This window comes from Pseudorasbora parva, chromosome 24 (assembly GCF_024679245.1).
Source record: "Pseudorasbora parva isolate DD20220531a chromosome 24, ASM2467924v1, whole genome shotgun sequence".
NCBI classification, from domain to species: Eukaryota; Metazoa; Chordata; class Actinopteri; order Cypriniformes; family Gobionidae; genus Pseudorasbora; species Pseudorasbora parva.
The window spans coordinates 10,938,148-10,961,784 of NC_090195.1; the positions used below are offsets into that span (position 1 = coordinate 10,938,148).

At 38.4% G+C, this 23,637-nt stretch overlaps 1 protein-coding gene across 1 annotated transcript in view; it reads right to left on the minus strand.

The window, feature by feature from the left end:
• The window catches only part of ek1 (eph-like kinase 1), an 80,485-nt gene extending 57,070 nt beyond the window's left edge, over window positions 1-23,415 (minus strand). Inside the window, exons 1-3 of the mRNA XM_067434372.1 lie at window positions 23,165-23,415; window positions 9,788-9,852; window positions 7,298-7,967 (exon numbers count right to left, since the gene is read on the minus strand). Coding sequence (XP_067290473.1) covers window positions 7,298-7,967; window positions 9,788-9,852; window positions 23,165-23,396 — 967 coding nt within the window. The 5' untranslated portion in view covers window positions 23,397-23,415. The remainder of the gene's footprint in view (window positions 1-7,297; window positions 7,968-9,787; window positions 9,853-23,164) is intronic.
• Between the last annotated feature and the right edge of the window lie 222 nt (window positions 23,416-23,637).

Below are 23,637 nucleotides of genomic sequence, written 5' to 3' on the forward strand. Positions count from 1 at the left end.
AGCTTGGACCGCAACTCTGGAAGACTTGGAGTTAAGCTTTTCTCGGAAAAAAGAACGGCACTGAAGTCATTCTTAAAAAGGGAAGATGTGTTCAGAGTTTTGCCGACCGGATACGGTGAATTTTTAATCTATCAACAAGCTCCGCTTCACCTTCGTTGCTCTGGTTGGTTGTAGCTCTATCCTATGGCGTGCAGAGGGAGTTTGAAAGACAACCGTTAATCCTGCCCCTCGGATTGAGCCCTGTCAATGGTGAGTTTCCAGACCAAACATCTTGATGTGGGTCTGGCTTGTCAGGCTAGATTAAAGGGATAGTTCACCCAAAAATGAAAATTAGTGTAGTGCCCATGCTTCACGCAGTTCAAAATGCTCACCCTACATCTGACGAGCTAACTTGAATACGAAAGGCAATTTGCCGGAAGTTAAATAATTTACTAAAGTTTATCATTTAGGCTATAAAGTTTTAAATATGGATTTTTTTCTTACACAAATGCATCGATTCGCTTCATAGGGCTTTTACTAACCCCAAGGAGCTGTGTGGAGCAGTATCCCTGATGGATGGACTTTAAAAACGAGCATCAGTCACTGCCATAGTACCATTATAAAGATTTGAAGAGCCAGGACATTTTTAATATAACTCTGATTGTGTTCGTCTGAAAGAATAATGTCATATACACCTATGATGGCTTGAGGGTGAGTAAATCATGGGCCAAATTTCATTTTTGGGTGAACTAACTCTTTAACTTGATGTCACTGATAAAAGCAGAATCTTTATTATTATTTTATTCACAATTTAAAGTAATTGTTAAAACAAAATGAATCATTAAAGATTTTTTTTTTTTAGCTGTAGTGATCCCCCCAAAAAATTATCCTTAACTTTTTTTCCTAGTTTACAGCTCTGCACACTCATTAAAATATATTTGTTTTAAATAATACAGGCACAATTTATATTTGTCCACAAAACTCATTTCAAGCATTTAAGCATAATTTTTATAGAAACAATGTCAGTGAGACTATGAGCAAGCATATTTTTCTCCTTTAAAAGTTTGTTCCAGAAATAATGTTATTATCAAGGGTAAGTGAAATGGCTATTGCAGATGTCTTTTGCTGTCTTCGCCAATAAAAGCTTCTCGGTTGGAAGAAAAACTTGCACTTGATGCAGCTTATACGCATACACCCCCAAACTGGCAAAGAGTAGCTAGCAGAGAGCTAGTAATATGCTAAGGAAATGCTCAAAAGCATATGAAGAAAAGAAAAAAAACCAGCTCAGGTCACTGAGTTGGGCTGAATGTTGAATAGGCAGTTTCATGGTTCACTGAGCTGCATGTAGGAGCTATCAGCAGGTACCAGTGATGCTTAAATGATTCAGTATATGTATGTCCGCAGCGCAGAAACTGTACATCACGCTTGATGTGTTATGGGACCTAAATATCCACAGGCATGTTTTGTGGTTGGATTCACTGAAAGTACAAGCTAAGCAGTTTCAGTTTCTGTAAAAACATGACGTATATGCTAAATGTAAATGTCTCAAGGGTCCTTCCTATATAACATAATATGTAACACACACACACACATTTAGTCCGCGGTTCAATACATACCTCATTTTTTAACCACGGTTTTCGGTTCGGTACGTTTTTTTTGCTATTCTATTCTTAGGTGACAGGAACAGAAAGAGGTTGAAGAGTAATTGTTTTTATTGCAATACTTTTTTTTTATTTTACTTAAAAGAATTGAAAAACCTTACTTAAACTAAAAACTTTATTTAAAAAAAAAAACTTGTACACATTTGTGTATTCTATAATATAAAATAAATATATATAAAGATTTACAGTGGGAGCTCAGAGATGTACAGCAGCATTTAAGTATAAAATTGAATGAACAAATGTAGGCTTAAATTAAAACTACATAGTCTTCAATTTCAATATATATTGATTAAAAGCTACAGTATTAAAGTGTTTTATTAAAGAGCAGTGAGTGATTTTCTATTTGTCTTTTGTTGTTTTATTAACATAATTTTAGAGGTGAACTGTCCCTTTAAGGACAAGCATTCACTAGGCTGTGCTGCTGTCAATTAAAGACCTGCTCGCATCTCATATACAGACACGCGTACGAGACACGAGACATGATTTTACTTTCACTTTAGACAAAACCGTCTGTGTTTATATATGTTAACTTTGTGTGTATTTGGCAGTATTAGCACAGTAAGTATACTTAGTCCAGTAATCACGTGTGTTTGACAGGAATTTAGTGCGCGCGCTCGAGGCATGCAAGTGCATAAGCAGCGAATTAAATGTTTAACAGGCAAGGCTTTAAAACGCGGCTAAACACCCCCTAACTTTAGTGCAGATGATTGGATATTTGCTTATATCAGCACGTAGACTCACAGGAACACTTAAAAAGAGCTGAAACAAACAGAGAAATTTTTCAAACGGAGAGAAATATAAATAATTAATTAAATGCTTAACCGGGGGGCGCAATTCACAAGTGCGTATTGAACCTTGAATGCTATACCGAACGGGTCAATATTATATTTTTGACCGCGACTCTGGAAGACTTGGAGTTAAGCTTTTCTCTGAGAAAAGAACGGCACTGAAGTCATTCTTAAAAAGGGAAGATGTGTTCGGAGTTTTGCCAACCGCATACGGAGAATGTTTAATCTGTTACTAGCTCCGTTTCACCTTCGTTGCTCTGGTTGGTTGTAGCGCTATCCTATCACGTGCAGAGGGAGTTTGAAAGACAACCGTTTACCCCGCCCCTCAGATTGAGCCCTGTCAATGGTGAGTTTCCAGACCAAACATCTTGATGTGGGTCCGGTTTGTCAGGCTAACAAAGAGCACTTCTTCATTCAAATGCACTACTATTCCATTGTTTTTCTATGTACACACTAATCTGACGTGCAAAACCGTTTCGCATGCTGCTTGCTACTGCTACCGTTTAGTCGCATGCAATAATCAATAAAACAAATCATGTACTCATAAACCACAAGTAAACACACAAATGTTGACAAGCCGGTAAATACAGTTACAGTACCACATAGAGACGTCCTGCTGTTGCTCCTGTTCAATTTCAGCCTCCGGATCAGATTCTGGATTATGTATGTATAGTTGAATCTGATTGATAGCCATGGTTTATTTAGGGTAACGTTTTCTTTTTCAAGCTTGAGGATGTCACAGCTTTCAGATGCTCTCAATGCAATAGCTGTGCGCACTCGTGATTCTTTAGCTCCACCCACACGATAGGCCTCCATCCGCTCGTTTTGTTCCGGAAAGACTCGGTGCAGCCTATATTTCTTTTAAAAATATATTAAGACTAAAGACTTTTCAGAGATATGAAGAATGCAGAATAATGCATTAATATGTGCTTTGTAAGTACTACAAAAAGCAAATATCCTAGAAATATGCATGCTAATAAGCAACTAGTTAATAGCGAAAATTGAAAAAAGTGTCTCCCAAAAAAATCTCCTTATCCTTATCCAATACACCACAAACAATTGGTAACTTTTCAAATATTGTTGCAGACAATCGCAGGCATTAGAGTCAAAAAGGCAGAGAACCACTGCTCTAAAATGTCTTGTCAACAAAGAGCAAAATGACTCAGATTTCCCAATTTCATAATGCTCATTCATGGTTTAGCCAACAAAAACAGCAGAGAAGGTTTATGTGGGTGAGCTGAATGGATATTATGTTCGTTGTACCTTTAAAAAAATCCCTGGCCGAAGATAAACTCTTCCAATTCCAGCGTCATGCTGTCACCCAGCAGGCGAGCATCACGTGATGAGGATTACAGATGTGGAAATCAAACTAAACGTCTAAGTACGTGATTACTAGAGCCCAAATAAAGGCGAACAGCAGCAATGTGTGGAAAGCTCAGGTCTCTTAACCGTGTTAACCTCTCCTATCTGCACTCAAAAATTCGGTTTTGGAGCACACACACAAGCTCATCGCTTAAGGCCGCCTCCACTGTGAATCTCCATTGGGGTGCTGACAATCCCATGACCCAGTTTCTCAGCTCAAATCCTATGGAGGAAGACACTCCAGAGCTCCTCATGGCGAGATTACCATCACAAAGAGCTCATTTCTGCCATTCCTGCCCCAATGAAAAGCACTCCATTCAGCCACAACCGTGTGAGCTTAGCGCTGTAGAAAATACGCCCCAGGAGACAGAAGAGAGTGCCCATCTTCAGCTGGCATGCTAACAGTTGAGGGGCCATCGGGTCAGACCTTATGCCAGACCCAAACTCAGAGTCTGGTGTGCACCACCAACCACTCGAAAACCATTTACATCCAACAAAAGGGCCGTGATTGTAAGCTGGAGTCCTCTATGCTGGAGAGATACGGATAAGAATGAACAGCCCCGGTGGAAGGACTTGATACAAGAGGGTTTATTATCAGAGTTTACAACCCACAGTATAAAAGGTTAAGAGAGGATATAGAGAAGAAACGGAAGAGGGGAAAAAAAGGATGAACCTATGGACGGCAGGACAAAGTGTGGGAGTGGGAGGGGGTTTCTGTTGGAGGGTGTTCGGGAGCTGCCACAATAAGACGAAAGGAAAAGAATAGAAGAGATAAATTTAAGAGGCAGTTCACTGAGCCGAGGTTGTGGGAGAAGACGTCCGTCTCTCTCTATTTTTTTTACTCTCTTCCATCACAGCGTTGTGTGCCGAGAGTAAACATTAAGTGGGCTAAACTGAGGCGCCGTTGGGAGATTTAGAATGAATCCAAGAGAGAAAATACGACAGAGTGGGGAAAAAATGACAAGGAAACAAGAAAGGAAAAGGAAGAAACAGAGCAATTCCAAGAGGGTCCTCGCACCATTGGTGAAAAAAGGGGGTTGGGAGAAAAAGCCCTAAATTTAGCTGCAAGACTTTTGTCCTTCTACTAATGCTGTTCTTCAGTTAATATAAAAGCCTTCGCAGCATGATAAGTGGGGAAAGCCAGCGTCAGTAAGCACTTCCAGAACCCACAGTGAGACCACAAGGTGAAAACAGACCACGGGCTGTTTGGTGTCGAGTCTTTTCACATGGCAATGCCCGGTTTCTCATGGAGCTGTCGGAGCCACAGAGCAATGAATGTTTTGTCAGCTGACCGGGCTCGTATGAATTAACTAATCTCTTATTGCAGTCGGAGTAAATCTTTTATTTTGAGGTTATTTTTGAGCTACAGCCCAGTCTCCATCACTCACAATAATGAATAGCTGTTAAAATGTTAACCTTTTTTCAGTGGTGCTGAATGTTTCTTGCGGCCCTGAGCTGTGCCACAGCAAATTATATTTTTCCTGAGTGAGTTTAAAATGAAGTAATCTGAATTGAATATGACGTAACAAAGACAATTGACTTTGTACCACCCTGATACTGACTAGCAATAGCAATTATTTAATAATTTAAAAAAACATAACTTCAAGAGGCTCATTGCACCATCGGGTTCACATGCATCATTTACTGTGATGCAAGCTAAAGGCCATTGGGAATTTTTTAAAAAGCCCTTCAATACATCCCAACAGTCAAAATATATATTTCCTGCCAACATCATATTCACACACATTTAAGAAGTGTTATCAAACCTATGACTAACAACCTAATTAACAGATTCAATCATCGACATGAACTGTAGGACTCCATTAGCTGTGGTCCAGACCAAAGAGCACTGAATTGGTTGTGATGGATATTCCTCCCACATCTCTAAAGCCTATTTCCAAGTCACTCAAATGTTCCTTGTATCCCTGTCCAAACCCCCTCCTTCCTGATCTACACTCCCATACACAAGAAAACAGTCCAGAATGGCTAAATGAATATTTAAAAGCTGCAGCCTTCTCAGTCCTGGGGTGGTATAAAGCCAAATTCCTCTAACGTGGGCTGAGGACTGACGGGGCTTTAAATAACCAAAGGCGAAGAGAAAAACAAAAGCAAAAAATAACAGTGTAGCCCTCATCTTGGCTAGAAAGCAAGCTACATTAATGAAGCCATTAGCACCTTCTGAGATGAAAAGAGCAGTGTAAAGACCCGAGTCTAACCCTGTTACCACGGACATGTGGTAATAAAGTGTGCTGTCTACCTCAACCTCAAGTGGGATAACTTATTTTGTCAATTTTTATTTAGTATTTTCTCCTTTTAATGGATCTTTTGTTTAAAACTATAAAAGTGACTGAAGTACAAAACACTCCCAAAAGGATTGCTGATTTTTGATTAAGGTATGTGGTTATCGCAAAAATAATTACCTTTATACATAACCTTTCTGTTCCTGTCATCTAAGAATAGAATAGCAAAAAAATGAACTGAACCGAAAATCGTGGTTAAAAACCAAGGTACGTTTTTAACCGTGGACTAACTGTATTGTTGCATCCCTACTATCCATCTATCTACCTATCAATGTAATCTACTCATCTATATCTATAGCTCACCTATAGAATCTGGATGGCCCTTCCATCCAAACATAAGATTGCTCTTAACTCTTTCCCCGCCAAACACGGAAATTTCCGTTATTTGTGAGAAAACGCTTCCAGGCCAATAACGGAATTTTCCGGGTTTCCGTGTTTTCACTGACAGGCGCTAGGGGGCGCAATTGCGCATCTTCTGAATGAGAGTACTGAATCTCCTGATCAAAACACACATGAGGAAGACGCAGTGAACCGAGCGATCGCATGTAATTATATGCATATTAAAAATAACGTGATCATCCTTATTAAACAGCATATGAATCAAAACTATGTAATGTTACTGAATGAAATGTGGACCCAGGACGAGCTCAAGGACTTTGTAAGCATTAGGGGTGTTGATGGACTCGATCTACTCCATCTGTGTTTGATCACCGCTCTGAATCTGATCTGGAAACAGTCCTTCACAAAAATTAGATTTTCTCAGCTTTTTTTATGAAACCTACCCATATTCAAGTGTTGATAAAAAAGGAATGCATGAAGCTAGAATAAAAACAGGGTTTTTTGTTTAAAAGAAGAGGGTCAGCTCTTTATTTTGATATATTGCATGCTCAGATATTCATTAAACAAAATATTCTATGGGCTGTTAAATTTTGGTGAAAATTGTCAAAAACCCTGGCGGTGGCTGGCAACTTTTTTTTTTTAAACGCTGGCGGGGAAAGAGTTAATAGTAAAACATGTCAAGACAAAACCTTCAACCAATAGCTAAGACAGCAAGAGATAACCAATAAAGAACCCCTGAATTTGCCATTTAAAAACACTATTGAAGTCACAATATTTGTTTTTGTAAAGAGAACTGTTCCAAGGGCATGTTTACTTAGTTAGCCACAAAAATAAGGCAATCGTTTGAGACAGTAAAAGTAATACTTACGTTGGCAGTGTCCATCTACCTCCTCGAAGCCTGGCCGGCACACACAGCGGCCGATGGGCACCAGCCAACCTCCGTCAGCACTGCAAAACATCCGTGGTGCCTCCAGCTCTTCCGCATCCTCCACACAAGTGCCACGCACTTCCACCAGCGCTGAATCGCCGCCCGTCACTGTGTCCGGGAACCGGGCCAGATTGAGCACCGCCAGCGGGCACCGCTTATAAAAGACTCTCACCGACACCAAAGCAATGCAAGCGCCCAGGTCCTGAAATGCCAGGTACAGGCCTCTCTTACTGAGACCACTGATGTCTCGCACTTCCGTATTTAGCTTCATGACACGATCTCCGACGTCCGTCTGCGTGAAGCTCTCGTCGGCCGCTATGGTGTCGATCTTGACATACTGGCTCTCGCGAATGTGGCGCAAAGGCGCTGCGACTGCATTGTTGGATTCATGGTAGTACACGTTAAATGTCTCCTTACAGGTTCCAGGGACGCCCGGCAGGCTGTTGCAGTCCCGCAGAGTGAACTTGATCTCCACATAGACGCGTTGAGCGCCCTCCCGCTGGATGAGTCCAGTGCGCAACCAGTTGTTCTGATTGGCTTCCATTACGTTGCACACCTGGTACGTCCTCATAGGTATGTTCCTCTCGTCCATAACACTGATCTCCTCCCACTGACAAACAGACAAGAAGTTGATCAGTTCATCATTCAAGGCTTTGATAATTCTCCTGTGTACTTTGGCTCTGAAATCACTAAGTTCTTACAGTGGGATCTGAAAGATTTTGACAGATGCATTATGGGCGCATTACAAGAAAACGCTTTCATCCAGAGGAAAGTGCATCTGACAGGCAATCAGCTCAAAGTTACGAACTGAATGGTCTCAGACGTTTGTTCATGCATAATTCAACTCATTGTTGATGCAGAGAAAATCATATAATTGTGCCTTGGAAACTTCAATTGTTAATATGTAAAACTCAACAAAAGCTAACAAACCATGCAAAATAAAATGGTTTGATGGTTTGGCATTGACGTCAGTTAGTTTGTGGGTTAAAAATAATGGCACAAAAAGTAGCAACGTTCCTGCAGTCTTAATGCTTTTCACGCAACACAAATCTTTCATTTCAGAATTGTAGTATGCAAACTGCTGGAAATGCCAAACCTTGAACTCTTTCCCCCTGCTTTATCAGCACCACACAAAAACAGAAGATATTTCTCTTTACAGGCACTCATGAATCTGAGCGTGACTACTTGCGCCAAGGCCACTATTACAATCCGTCTTCATCTTGTGAAAATGGATTTGAATGAATGACACGAAAGCGTGGGATGAGAACCAACTCCCACAGAGGAGATCGTTACTCAGCGGGTTGGCAAGGTTGTTCAAAATGAGATACTCTCCTACGACCCCCCACAGGAAAATCTAAAGAGTCAGGCTGGATGTTCACAGAGGGGAGCTGTGGACCATTCAGGGTCGAGAAGATCAAGCACTACACTTTAAATCAGGGGTGGAACCGCACTAGTTGGTGATGAAGTAGCAGTTGAAGATCTGGGCTGGTAATTTAAAGATTTTACCACACAAGAAACAATCATGTCACAAAGTCGAATTGAGATAGAGACTTGAATTTGAATGTACAGAAATGTGACAAGAAGTTAGAGCTAGAACAATAGCAAGGGCAATATACATATATCTCAATATCTAGAGCAAACACTTAAAGGGTTAGTTCACCCATAAATTGAATTTATGTAATTAATGACAATGATTCAAACAATTGTGAATCAGCATATTGATTCATGATTTGGATTTCCAATGTCACGTGATTTCAGCAGTTTGACACGCGATCCGAATCATGGATTAATATGCAGATTCACAACTGTTTTAATCTTTATTTGAGGATTGAAACTCAAGCCGGAAGAGAAGACAATGCTGCATAAAGTTGTAGTTTTTGTTATTTTTGGACCAAAATGTATTTTCGATGCTTCAAGAGATTCTAACTAACTATCTGATGTCACATATGGACTACTTTGAAGATGTTTTTATTCCCTTTCTGGACATGGACAGTATAGTGTGCATACACTTCCATACACTCTCTGATTAAATATAAAATATCTTAAACTGTGAAGATGAACGGAGGTCTTGCGGGTGTGGAACGACATTAGGGTGAGTTATTAATGACATAAATTTCATTTTTGAGTGAACTAACCCTTTAATTTTTCTGAATGCATTGTCTATGTTGAACTTAGCTTAATTGTGACTCTGTAAATTCATTTTATTAGGAAAGGCTTGAACTTTACAAAGTTTATTTCATTTGTAAGGGAAGAACGAAATTTTGATAAAGCTAAAAAATATTCCAAAACCTGGTGCAGTTGCTCCAATATTGAACTGATTCCAAGTACCAAGTAACAAGTACTCTGTACCAAGAGAAAAGTTCAGGGTGACTGGCACAAGAATATAGGTCTTAATTATATATATATATATATTTTCCCACAGGTACTCACCCCCTCTGGTGGATACGCTTCCCAACCCAGATCACCAGGGGCGGACATAGAGTCGAGCAGAGTAACTGTAAAAGAATGAAAAGAACAGAGATATAGAGTTATTTAAATCCACAGTGCAAGTATGCTCAGAACATCATATTTTATCATTTGTTCAGATTTTTTGCAAACAACAATGGGGTTTTTACACAGCATGATGTCATGTAAAGCATAAATCATTCAAGACTGAAGTCTTTCTGAATAACATTCGAGCTCTAGAAATGTCAGAACCACTTGTAACAGCCTAATCAACACTTCGCATTTATCCATAAACCTCAGATTGTAGTTTGATTAATATGGCCCAGACATAGTAGATTTATTTTACTGACCAAAACCTCAACAATTTCCAAGACTAGTCCCAATAATCTAAAGTCAGGTGGGATTACATCAGTTGTGACCATTACGAAACACGTGATTCGCAGCTCCTCACACAATCTTTTTGAAATCTGTTCTCACATCAATATTTTCAGAGGTTGATGGTGCTATTTATAACAGTCTTTCAATGTCCCAATGGTCGGCGCCCTGAACTTCCCACTTTGAGCTCCGTTCCAAACCAATTACATCCCTGGCAACCGGGGTGATTAATTCTTAATCACATCCAAACCTCAGATGTTCCTCCTCTTTCACGCTGAATATCAACCTCTCCCGCTTCTGGCACATGTGTGTGCCCTTTTGTGACGATTTCAAAAAAAAGGAAGGAGGAAAATAGGAAAATTCAAAGACCATCTGGATCCAAATTATAATTAAAACTGACTGCCAATGGGTTTGTGTGACATGCAAACAGTGTGCATTTTTAAATCGCGCTTTGATGGTTGGTTGATGTGGAAACGGGGATTATGTCTGGTTTTATGGGTCATGTATGGAGCAATTGGGCAAATTTGATGACTTGACACTCGAAGAGAAAACCATATGTAGAGTCAAAGCAGGATATTACTTCTTAACCGTATACAGATTACGATGTCATTAACCGTGGTGCTTGTGTAGCTGTTTTCTGATGAAGGGGTAAAACCAGACAGGCCAATATATCAGTCCAAACGAGCTGGAAATCATTCTACTCAGCCTTTTAAAGACACTTTTAATAAAACAAACAAATGAATACAGCCACAGGCCTCGCACAGCCCAATAATACAAGCAGCATGTAACATTTAACTCACAGCAAGGCATTTTTTCCACCTGAGACATCAGTTCTGGCTCAAAGAGCATTCTTTAAACAACTACCACACAGGCCTTGATGAAAAGACTAGCGTGTTGTGTTTTGGACACCAGGACGCTTAATCACAAACAACTGATCTGCTCAAACTTCTAAAGCAGCAAGATGGTGCAAGTTGACTCTTGAACAACCAAGAACTTTGTTTCAGAAGCTTAACCAACTACTTGGTCAACCGGTCACACCTGAAAGATCAGGTGCAACCAATTTAACTGACAAGGTTTTGCAGGTAAACATAATCATTATGCTCGTCTTGCCATAAACCAGCATGAAAAATTAACCCTTTACAGATCTAGCCTGGGCTCAACAGTAAGGCTTTTTCTACTTTCTCCATTGAGATGGTAGCTCAGACTTGGCAAGAGTGGCAAGTGACATGGTCCAAAAAAAACAAACATTAAAGGGATAGTTCATACAAAAATGAAAATTGTATGTAAATCTGCTTACCCCCAGTGCATCCAACATGTTGGTGTGTTTGTTTCTTCAGTAGAACACAAATTATGATTTTTAACTCCAACCGTTGCTGTGTGCCAGTCATATAATGCATGTCAATGGGTAACGTTAACAGTTCTATGAGAGAGAATAATTTCCATAATTGCCAATTATCCATTCTTAATGAATCATCCAAGATTATCACAAGACATTTTAGCAACTTCAACCTACCTGACAATAAGTTTAACTAATCTTAAAGTAAATTAAGTATTTTTATCTTTCCCACTTCCTAGTTCAAAGATTCTTTCAATTCTTTGACAGCCAAAGGGTGAACAATCCCTTTAATCTACCTGTCAAAGAAAAACAGAACATAGTGCTTCACAAAATATGGTTTCCTATTACTCTAAGGAAATCTATAAGCAGGCTTACTAAAATACATCACACTACTACCTCATAAAAAATTACAATATTTCATAAATAAAACCCTTTTAGCTACAAAAGCAGCTATTTGATGCCAAAAGATATCACTTCTACATGAACAGGTTTGTAACCACCAGAAACACTAAGGGAAAAGTGCCCCCTCCAATATTCAGATTAAGTGGTTAAATGATACGCTGGCTATTCACTGGCCAACTATATTTAGACCCAATTATCCTGATAATGGTTACAATCTTGAACAGGATAAGGCCAATACAAGTGATGTTTACTATAACAGCTGGTTAGATAGAGAATGGGGCTTTTCTTCATCATTAGCTCTCGGATGGCAACACTGGATGTGGCAAATGCTGGAATCCCCTCGGGGTGGCCAAGAGATCTCAGCACCTCAGGGCAATAGATGAGATCAACCATTAGGCCGAACACTGAAAAGAGTGCAGCGGTCAGCAATCACCTCCAATGTAAACAGGCAAGGGAAGCAAAAAAAATGGAAAAAGGAGAAGGGTAGGTCAAAAGGGAAAGGATAGCTAAGCAGCTGGATGGATGTCTTCAGGGAATTGAAAAGGACAATTAGGTCACTCTCACTCATGCATAGCCAGTCAGGTACTTCTCAAGTATCCGACTTAAAAGGTATATCAATCTATAAGGGTGCTATGCTTATCTCTTTAATATTCTAGATAAAACATGATGAGAGTCAGGGCTATTGGGCATTTAAAAACAAAACTATTTTATTTGTATCTATTAAGTGTATTCTCACAATTGTTACAATTCTGAAAGTGTGTAGTTTCTGTACAACACCAACTGAAAAAAGGGTATTGCAAAAAGTATGATAGTTTAAAAGTACATGGTTCCTGACCTGAAGTATTCTGCCTTTGCCATTGGTCAGACAAATAGATAGCCCCACCCCAAACTCACAGCATTGATTGAGTATATTGCAATGTCAAGTTGATCAGGATTCCCAAACAAATAAAGCAACATTTTGACACCCCCATATGCGCCTACTATAAGCTATGTTTTTATGCATATTTTGAAGTGTCGCATTAGAAATGAGAGATGGAAAAGCCTAATTTCAAGGAAAGATCCCTTAGTTTGCAAAAAAAGTTGGTAAAAAAATAGAAGTTTGTCCGAATTCTCAGTATCCATAAAACAGTAAGTGAAAAGTACTTAGATAACCTAGTAATTTCATCTGGATTTTGAAGTATACATCAGATAGTGTCATAAGGGCAACAGGACAGGATTAGAGAATGGCAGGGAAAGCATCCAACTAATGCAGTTAGTCTTTTGACAATGACAACATTGTGGATGTAGGATATAAACAGGCTTAAAAGACATGACACTATTTCCTTAATTAAAAAATTACAAGATTTTATAACAAAAAAAAAACTGTTATATACAAAAGCAGTCATAATAATGTCAAAATAGATGACTATTACATTCACTTTTCATTTACTAAATTACTATCACTATTACTTTTTTTTACTCTTCACAAAGTTGTCCTTTAACAAATGTAGTCCAATTTCAGACACAGCTATAGTGTTTACACTTTTCACCAAAATCAAAAATATAAAGGTTTTTCCTAAATTTTAAGATGGATTTGTACAACAAAATGACACTTTACTTATAGGTCTTATAAGGCTTCCACATTTGTAATGTGGCTCATGGAAAAAAGGACTCTGGAGTTACTGAAGCACAAAACAGGACTTGCAAAGGCCGATATCTCGGTTTCCACAGCATCCACTCTAAGCATGGAAAGCATATCTATTGTAAGAGATTGGTATCGTACAGCTGTCTTGACAGAAGTGGTGGAGTATATTTGAAATGCAGTCAGCAGTTCCTGTCAGTCACTGCTCATGTGGAGTCAAGAGGTCTGCTCTACAGGGAGGTGGTAAAAGAGCCTCCATTCTGCCTCAACTGACTGATGAGACCTGCCACAGAGATCCAGCCTGTCCGGCACAACCATCACACTCATCTGACTCAATGCCCAAAAGAACAGCCATCCAGTTACAGCCTGACACCCATGAGTGATCTCATAATGTCCACTGACAAACCGGTTTAACACGTGTGAATCAAGATGTTTTGGTATTTTATAAGCAGGCATGTTTATGTGCACCCAAATGTGGATGGGTTTGAACACGTAGATGGAGTTTCTGTTTTTATCCTGCCTTCACATGCTATCAGAATTATCGTAAATACAAGTATTATACTTGGAAATTGGGTACAAATGATCTCTCAGATTTATGACTGGAAATTAAAGAGTACAGTTTCTGCCAATCTTTTTTTTTTTAATCTTGAGTTTTGTTTTGTTTTTATCTTAAATTGTTTTAATCTATAGTATTGCATCCTTCATATCGCTAAAGAGTCTTTAGTTTTATCATATTTATAATATATATACTTTTTTTTTTTTTTTAAAGCAGAATTTGGAGGCATGCAGTGGGCGGAGCTAAAGAGTGACAAGCACACGATACATCATGGCATTATCCCTTTCACAACTTTTTACCATACGGTTCTATGGGCTGCCATAGACTCCCATGGCAGAAGCAGAAGAATAATCCTGGATAACTTTCGATTAACTATACATTCCTGTTGTGTACATTATATGCAAACAAATCACAGACATTTGATGCAGTTTCACTCATGACCGAGAACAAACAAACACACTTGCAGAACTCTGTTGCTGCTACGAAAAAACAAACTGCATCCACTGTTTCCTTAACGCTGGGTTATTTGGAAAGCTTATCTAACCCTTACAACCAAAAACACACTTATTTAGTGACAATGTTGATTTTGTGGTCTAAAAAAAAAAAAAAATGACAGCGCAGGCCATACTCGAAAAATAACTTTCCGACACTTGTTTGAATCCTGAAGGAGTGTATTCGACAAAGAATTTATTTTATTTTTTTTACATTTTGGCCATGTGTTTACATGATAATCCAACTCTTAAGCATGAAATAGCCAGTGGTGTAAAGTTACGAATTACAAATACTCTTGTTGCTGTAATTGAGTAGCTTTTCTCAGGAATTGTACTTTTTTAAAAACAGTATACTTTTACTTTAACTTGAGTAAATTTTAAGTGCTGTATCAGTACTTTTACTGCGCTATTTTACCTGCTGTCGCTATATAATGTTTTTTTTTTTCCTGTCAACATGATTGGCTAAGACGAATCATCAGTTCCGTGTCTCCATGCGTCACGCGTGTGACTCTCGTCAAATCAAACATGATAGCGACCACCCTAGAGTGACAGGCATGCGCGCTTTATGAAATGTGGATTTGTGAAATGTGGAATTATGAAAAGAGTTGTGGCTGGTTATTGTATAATGACTGAAATCGTAAAATTGCCTTAAACAATTACTTAAAATTGACCGCGGGATATTACATGTTCTAATACATGCGCACACCGACCGTATTCTGTTAACGCTGCACAAGCTCGTGGTGCCATCTGCTGGAAGCACTTCATTTAGCTTGATTGTTTGCCAGGCTTTAAAGGGCATTAACCGATCTTCACTGCAAAATTTTTGCCCCTTACATCGGTTTTGTTTAACATGTAAACGCATAAAAGATTAAGCTACATTAGCAGGGTATATAAGATGGAATAACATTCATAGCAGAATACTCACTACTCTTTAGTACTTTGAAAAGGGCTACTTTTTACTCTTACTTTGAGTAGTATTTAGGACAGGTACTTTTACTCTACTTGAACTAAATTTTTTGACAAGTAACAGTACTTCTACATTAGTAAGCTTTTTCAGTACCCTTTCCACTACTCAAATAGCATTGGACCCCTCCCTTTAAAGAGATCATTTTGATACCCGAGTTTCTGAGTTGGACTTTAAACCTGGTGGAAGAGAAAACATAATCTCCAGACAGGAAGCACATCAGCTTGTGAATTACAATGAACGCAAGGGCCATTTCCCAATCTAATAACGTGTGTAATGTGTGTCAGGCACGACTGACTGGCCATGCCAAGGTCTGTTTAATGATGAGAGGTGTAAACAGAGTGCTGCCAGACATGGCATGAAATGGTGACCTGTGTGTGTTAGTTAGTAGAAGACAGAAGGGAAGACACTCTTGGGATGCCTCGTTAGAAGCACAGACACGTCCCGTGGTGAATGTGGATGTGTGCGCGCAGAATCGTACAAAAGCATTAAACTGCACCCATGCTGGACATCAAATCCCAAGAGGGCATGAAACTGGTTACAACAACAAAGTCATAATTAGAGAGATTAAACCGCACCCGAAGAGGATGACATCACCTTTGAGCTTTTGGTTCATAACAACCCTTTATAATTAAGACTGATTAAAGAGATTAGTTTCTCAGAGCACTATATGAGTAGGAAGCTCGCTGGAGCTAAAACCTACAGTTTGTCAACCAAAAACGTTAAATATTAAAATGCAAATCACAAACTACATTTTATAAGGTTTTTGCCCACTGTCAATGATGCTAGGGGTGGTTGGCAAGGCTTTGCTTTTGGATGCTTGCTAGGGATTTCTTACTAGCCCAAGCCCAACCTAAAAGGGCTCGGATTTACACAGAGATTGGATAGTCAAATCTGTTGACTTAAGCTATCAATCTTTGTCTCATTACATGTCAACGGTGACTGTTCAGAAATGGCAAAAGCATTTCTTCTGTTTCACATTGGGTTATCAATATATATGGTACTGAAATATATTAGTTCACCCAAAAATGAAATTTATGTCATTAATGAATGACTCACCCTAATGTGGTTCCAGACCCGTAAGACCTCCATTCATCTTCAGAACACAGTTTAAGATATTTTATATTTAGTCCGAGAGCGTATCCAAGTGTATGCACATTATACTGTCCATGTCCAGAGAGAGTCCATATGTGACATCAGTTAGAATCAATAGAATCTCTTGAAGCATCGAAAATAAATTTTGGACCAAAAATAACAAAAACTACGACTTTAGTCAGCATTGTCTCTTCCTCGTTTGTTTTCAAACCTCAAATAAAGATTCAAACGGTTATAAATCAGGGTATTGATTCATGATTCGGATCGCATGTCAAACTGCTGAAATCACGGGACATTGGCGATCCGAATCATGAATCAATACGCTGATTTATAACCGTTTGAATCTTTATTTGAAGTTTGAAAACAAACGCGGAAGAGAAGACAATGCTGAATAAAATCGTATTTTTTCCGATTTTGGGACCAAAATGTATTTTCGATGCTTCAAGAGATTCTAATTAACCAACTGATGTCACATATGGACTACTTTGATGATGTTTTTATTCCCTTTCTGGACATGGACAGTAAAGTGTGCATACACTTGGATATGCTCTCGGACTAAATATAAAATATCTTAAACTGTGTTCTGAAGATGAACGGCGGTCTTACGGCTGTGGAACGACATTAGGGTGAGTGACATAAATTTCATTTTTGGGTGAACTAACCCTTTAAGAATTAAGTTTACCAAAAAAAAAAAATTTTGATTAAGAAATAAGATTGAGAATTTAGAAAGATATTTTGTATACTTTTAGAACAGGGATGACAACTTAAGAAAAAAAGTATTTAGGGCACTCATACAGGTATGATAGAAAAAAGCAATGCACATTTCTAGTTTAAACATTATTTGTTCTTCACATATTCCTCTTTAAAATAAAAAATCAGGTTTATGCAAAGAGATCCAATGAAACGTATGGTTTTTGACCACTGAAAATGTGTACAATTGACCAATTTACTCATGGAGCCGCATTAAAATCTCTCCATATCTAGGAATGAACCATCGAGGGCCTTTAAAATGAAACCACCAAAAGGAAAGTTTGTTAAGAACCAGAATCTAAAAGAATATTAAAATGTCATTAATGCAAACTTTAGGCAAAAGAAAAACAACAAAGTGCTTTTTTGCCATTTTTGAACAGTCAACATTAGCATATAATGAGACAAAGATTGATTGCTAAAGTCAAACGATTTTACTAATAGACTTACCAATCTCTTGTGTAAAAATAAAATAATGATGCTGCCATCTTTCTAAAGCCATTTTTTTAACAAATCTATAATTTGGCTCCAAATCTCAGGTGAAATTTGTCATTTTGACCCCCTTTTACAAAATAGTGGATTGCTAAGTAAATACACATCTGTGACATGTAACATTTTGGCTTCCACCACTTTAAATGTTTGTCTTTCTACAGAAAAAATATTAACAAAATCTAAAATTTGATCCGGGGACCTCTCGTTGAGTTGACACTGAATGATCCTGTTTTGTTGTGTAGACACAATTTGAGGCATCATTCATGTCCATAGGATAAATAGTTCAAGTGGCATCAAATTTTTATACTGAAGGTTAAGGTACGGCTTAAATCCCAAGAGAGCAAATTTCATAAAACAAATGTAATCTATTTTAACATACTTATTTAAGTTCAATCAAAGGAAAAAAGCTTGTCGTAATATGCATGCAACGGCCGTTTTCAAATTCGGAATGAGTCTCTGAGCAATTAAGCCCTGCATTAACGAAATGCAGGGGTCCAATCTAATAAAACCTCCCAGGAATCATAGCGCACCAGCTTCAAACCCCCAGGAGAGCAGACCATCAGTGATAAGCGTAGCACTGTTAATGAGATACGCACAACAGAATTTACACCCTCTCAGACATTAAAAAACATTAAGGCAGAGTATTGGGAACAGAGAGTAGAGAGCATGCTAATGAAGGTGAAAGAGCGGGCCGCACAATAAGGACAGATCAAAGCTGTCGTCGGCTAAAGGGGTCTCGTGCACGTGAACACACAAGGGATCTGTTTTAATCAAGACTCTTCATTACATCAACCAAAATGTCTAAATGCAAACATGCAAAACCTTTATACAAAAGGGCAGATAAAACACAATAACCTTTGACCCCTGAAGGAAAGGCCGGATGTAAGTTGATGTCCTGCGGCAATGACAAAGGAAAGTTTCATTTTAGATTGAAATGGAACACAGAACTATATTCTTGAGATTATTATAAACATCTCTCAGTGTTTGTTTGTCCATACGTTGAAAGTTGCAAAGACAAAAGCAGTTAAAAGATATAAGGGCGAATAAATAATGACCGAATTATAGAATTACCCCTTCAACAAAACAAGGACGAAATTACATTTCTCCTTTCCACCAGCTTTGCGATAAACACTGAGATGCAATATGACTCTGATACGCTCAAGTCAAGGTAAATAGAGCAATAATGAATCGTTTCATTCAAGAGATTCACATGGCAGAACGCACCCAGTTCTCCAGCCCAATTCAAAGGACTCATGTGGCTCCATCCTGAAATGCCAACGGCATTGAGACTCGTTCTACCACATGAGCCGTCTGGTCTGCAGAAGTTCGAATGCAGCCAGGGGTGATAAGGTGCGCTATAAGTAGACAGCAATAGTAATACCTCTTATGTTAATGGTTTTGACTCGGTTGCAGATATAAAAAAAAGGAATTTGAGTTAATCTAGGCTCATTGGAAATACGTGCCTCTATCAACATTTTTACAACTATATACACAGTACAATTCACTGCAGTTTCCAGTTGAAATGATGACTTTAGGACTAAAATGGAAACAAATTTCAATCCTTTTTTAAACTAATTATGATTACATGAACAGATTATTGATTAATAAATACTTATTTTTGTGCAGTTCCCAACACAATAGTATGGTGTGACCTTAAAACACTTAGTGTTTTACCATAGTGCATGATTTGTAAACTAACACTTTTTATGTTTGCATCACATAACCACCTCTGTTTGTCTGGCTTTTCTGATCGGTACAGTGCTGGGTTACGAGTCCTGTGAATCACAAGTAATGAAAAAAGCTTAAGCTTGAAGACTTAATTTAAAGCTAAAATTGCATGGTTGCTTTAGCAAATGCATTATCATCTCACATTTGCTTTTGTTAAAGCTATCGGTTAAGTTTAGGGTAGGGTTTAGTGTAGGTGTAACATTGTTTTTTAAATACAGAGAGCATTAAGATAGTGCATCCAAAAATGAAAAATATCCCATAATTTACTCACCCTCAAGGCATTCTAGGTGTATATGAAATTCTACTTTCAGACGAATACAATCAGAGTTATATTAAAAATGTCATGGCTCTTCCTAGATTTATAATAGCAGTGAATAGACTCAAAAAAGTGTATCCATCCATTATAAAAGTAATCCACATGGCTCCAGGGGTTAATAGAGGCATTCGAATCGAGTTTTTGTAAGAAAAATATCCATATTTAACACATCATAAAGTAAAATATCTAGCTTCCAGCAGATGGCCTTCAACTTATGAAGAAAGTGTAGCACCTCTTGCAGTTTTAAATGCTTACGCTTTGGTACATTTACGCTTTTTTACGCTAACTCCGACCGTGACAGTTACACTTTTTCTGCAAATTGAATATTGAAGGTGGTCCACCTGACTTGAAGGTGAGTAAATCATGGGATAATTTTAATTTTTAGGTGAACTTTCCCTTTAACTCTTTAGCACCACTTACAAAACATTAAAATCAAATCAAAAAATCAAAACAATAAAGTTCCACGTTCATCTGTTTCAGATAAAATTGAACAAATTTTAGCATCAAACACTCGATATTTCTCTTTGAAAGGGACGTGAAACATGCAAGAAAATTGGTCACATGCAAATTTTTCTACTGAGACCGGGATGGAATCAATACAGCTTATATATGAGCTTTATATTACAAAATAGAGCTGATGGACATCAGTCATATGACCATGCAAAATTAGTTTTTGTAATGCTAACTCTAAATTTACACGCCAACATCTTAAACTGAGATTTTCTTTAATATTATAAACAGCATCGCAGGTACAGAATGGCAGCACTGCTGCAACCAATTAAGATCCTTAAATGTATCTTAAGTATGTGATGTGAATTGAATACCAGTCGACCACGTGAAGTATTCCTTATACCAACTAGAGGGGAAAAATAACCAATATCCCTGGAAAACAAAAAGAAGGCCACAGGTTATACTAATCAACAGACTTCCTCAGACAACCCTCAAACAAGAGAGATGCAAATTCAAGCTCCTCAGTAGCTAAGAGATGGTGAGAGGGAGAGTGAAAGAACGAGAGCAAAACAGAGCCTCTGAGCACAGCTGAATTGGACATAAAAAGTGTGTTTTCTCATGCTAATTTCCCTGCCGGAGTGCCGGGGAGGGAAACAAAAGCAGACGAGAAACCGTCACTAAATGCTGTAAGAACGTGCACAAAGGACGAGCTAATGAGGGGGACCTTAGCGCTAACTAGAAAAACAAGAGGGCAGCAGAAGGCACTTATTAAAAATAAAAAGATCTTTATACAGTGTAAAAGGTTGTCACTGGTTCCTATGCTTTAAATTTACAAAATAGTTAAACAACCCTAGATCAGTGGTTCTTAACTCATTTGGATCTAGCATCCAGATTTTACAATTAAATCAAGACTTCATCAGAAGTGTTTGCCATACAGAATGTATTAATATTAGCATAAACTGCTTACGCCCAACAATATGCAAAAATATTAACATGTGGTTTCCAAAAATCTGTATTTTAATTGTTCCATGCTCTTGACAATAATTCTGATGTTATGCAATTTGTCTAGCATCTACCAATAACCAATGTATTTACCTTTATATGCAAAATATGCTCAGTTATATATAACTAAATTTAAAAAAAAAATCTGCCATAGCTTGGTCTTTATTATCTCCAGAGGAGTGTTACTATCCAAGAGCTGCAGTAATGTCTTCCAAAAACAGAACATGTGCTGAGGAAGTCAGTCATTTGGACCCTGAATGCAAAACCAATGTAGTCATTAACATTATATATGTGCTGATGTGTTTTAGTTTGGCCAGTAGACAGATATCAAGCATATGTAGTTATGGGACGTGTCTGCCATCCTTAATGTGGAAAATGCTTACTAGACACACAAAAACTGCAGAACAAGAAGTTTAACAACACTCGAACACAGATGTAGAGCTGCTAGCAACACAAACATTCACAGACAGATCCCGTTGTAAAATCACCTCAGGGATACCACCACCTGGTGGTTAGAGGAAGTGCACACCTCTGTAACATTACTACGATTTAACAACCGCGCAAATGACAAATCATCAATGTGAAGCTGAAAAATTGAAAGATTGTGCTACTGGACAAACTAATGTAGCACCACAAGAAAACATTGCACAACCTTATTCAGATTGGACTCCCACCGTCAAATCCCACCAAAGTGTATTTTCATTTCCCAAAGCCTCCAGTCAGCCAAAGACATCATGTCTAAATGCTCTGCACAAAATCCTATCTGATAGATTTCGCCTAAATGTGTATTAAACCCACCATTGAACCTTCCTTCTGACAACAGCACAATGGGTGGCTTAATCCTAATCTCATAACAATGAAGAGTAAACCCGTTTTAATCCAGTGAGGTTAATTTATTGTCTGATTTTTGAAGGCTCAGAGTGAAGTCAGTGTGGACCTTTGTAAATTGACATCCTGCATCCTTGAACATAGTCTGAAAATCAGGCTGATATCTATCTAAGTAGATATGCCCATTTAATATTTTAAATCACAAATGGTTCTGGGTCACTTGAAAAGTTTACAATTTCTTATTGAATACCCTCACTTACTTTGGCTGATGGTAGGCTAGTTTCAAAGAAGTTAGATCCCTCTGGTCAAAATATTTGATAAATGAGTCTGGATAGGTTAAAAACTAAGTCTCTGTGGAAGCATTTCTCTTTGATCTCTCATAATTAATTGTTTAATTAAGCAAATAAGAGTCTCCAATCCATATGTCTCAGGGCTTTGCCTCTTCAAACCATCCCCGCTAATGCTAGACTTAAATCCACAACACATTAACACGGTTCGATTTAGACTTAACTGTCTTAAAGAAACGACAGTTTATTTTACTTATATTCAAAATGATGTAGCCTATATAGGATCTATAAATATAAACCACATGCACCTGTGACAACCGCTTTTTGAAAACAAACTCCTACAAATATAGCTTTTGGCCATCATTATATCGCATTTGGTTAAAAACGCAAAACGTTTTCATTCATTTCAACTCAGCAATGTAAAGTCACATTAATGGATCCCTCGTTAAATAGACTGTTGCATTGTCTTAAGCAGAGAGAAGTGATCATCATTAACGAGACCTTAATATTTTCTCACTCTCAGGAATATTCTGTCTTGAAACATAGCATTATAATGCGATTGTCCCGGGAGAGAGAAACATTCCACATGCATTTGGCTTAGCCACAAAGTCCGCCGTTCGAAATATATGAACATCCAAAGCTCACGATTATGACAACGATTGTATGGCTTACCTTCATTATCCGGATAATTCCTCAAGGCTTGACACAACACTAATATGTGAAAATGAGCAAGAAAAGAGTAAATCCTAAAGAAAGCCATTTTCAGGCGGCTCCACGCGCCCGCATCCCTGTGCGTAAACTTGGGCTGGTGAGCCGGTGGCTGCGCTGGAGAACTGAACTGAACTAAACTGAGCTGAGCTGGGAAAACAGCGCGCCTGCTTGAAGGAGGATCCGACACTGGCATGAGCTGCTCTCTCTGACCACAGCGAGATGGATGAAGGGGGCGGCACGCGCGCGCGCGCGTGTGTCTGTGCCGTCAAAAGTAGGCGTGTGTGCTAGAAAGGACTTTTCTGCTCTTAGTTGTGTAAAAAGTGATAGTTGCTGTCTGGGTTCAGTATATACACCGTGTATACATATAATGACGTCAGCTTAGGCCTGGGACACACTAGAGGTTTTCAGAAATCTGGTAGACGCAAAGACTTAAT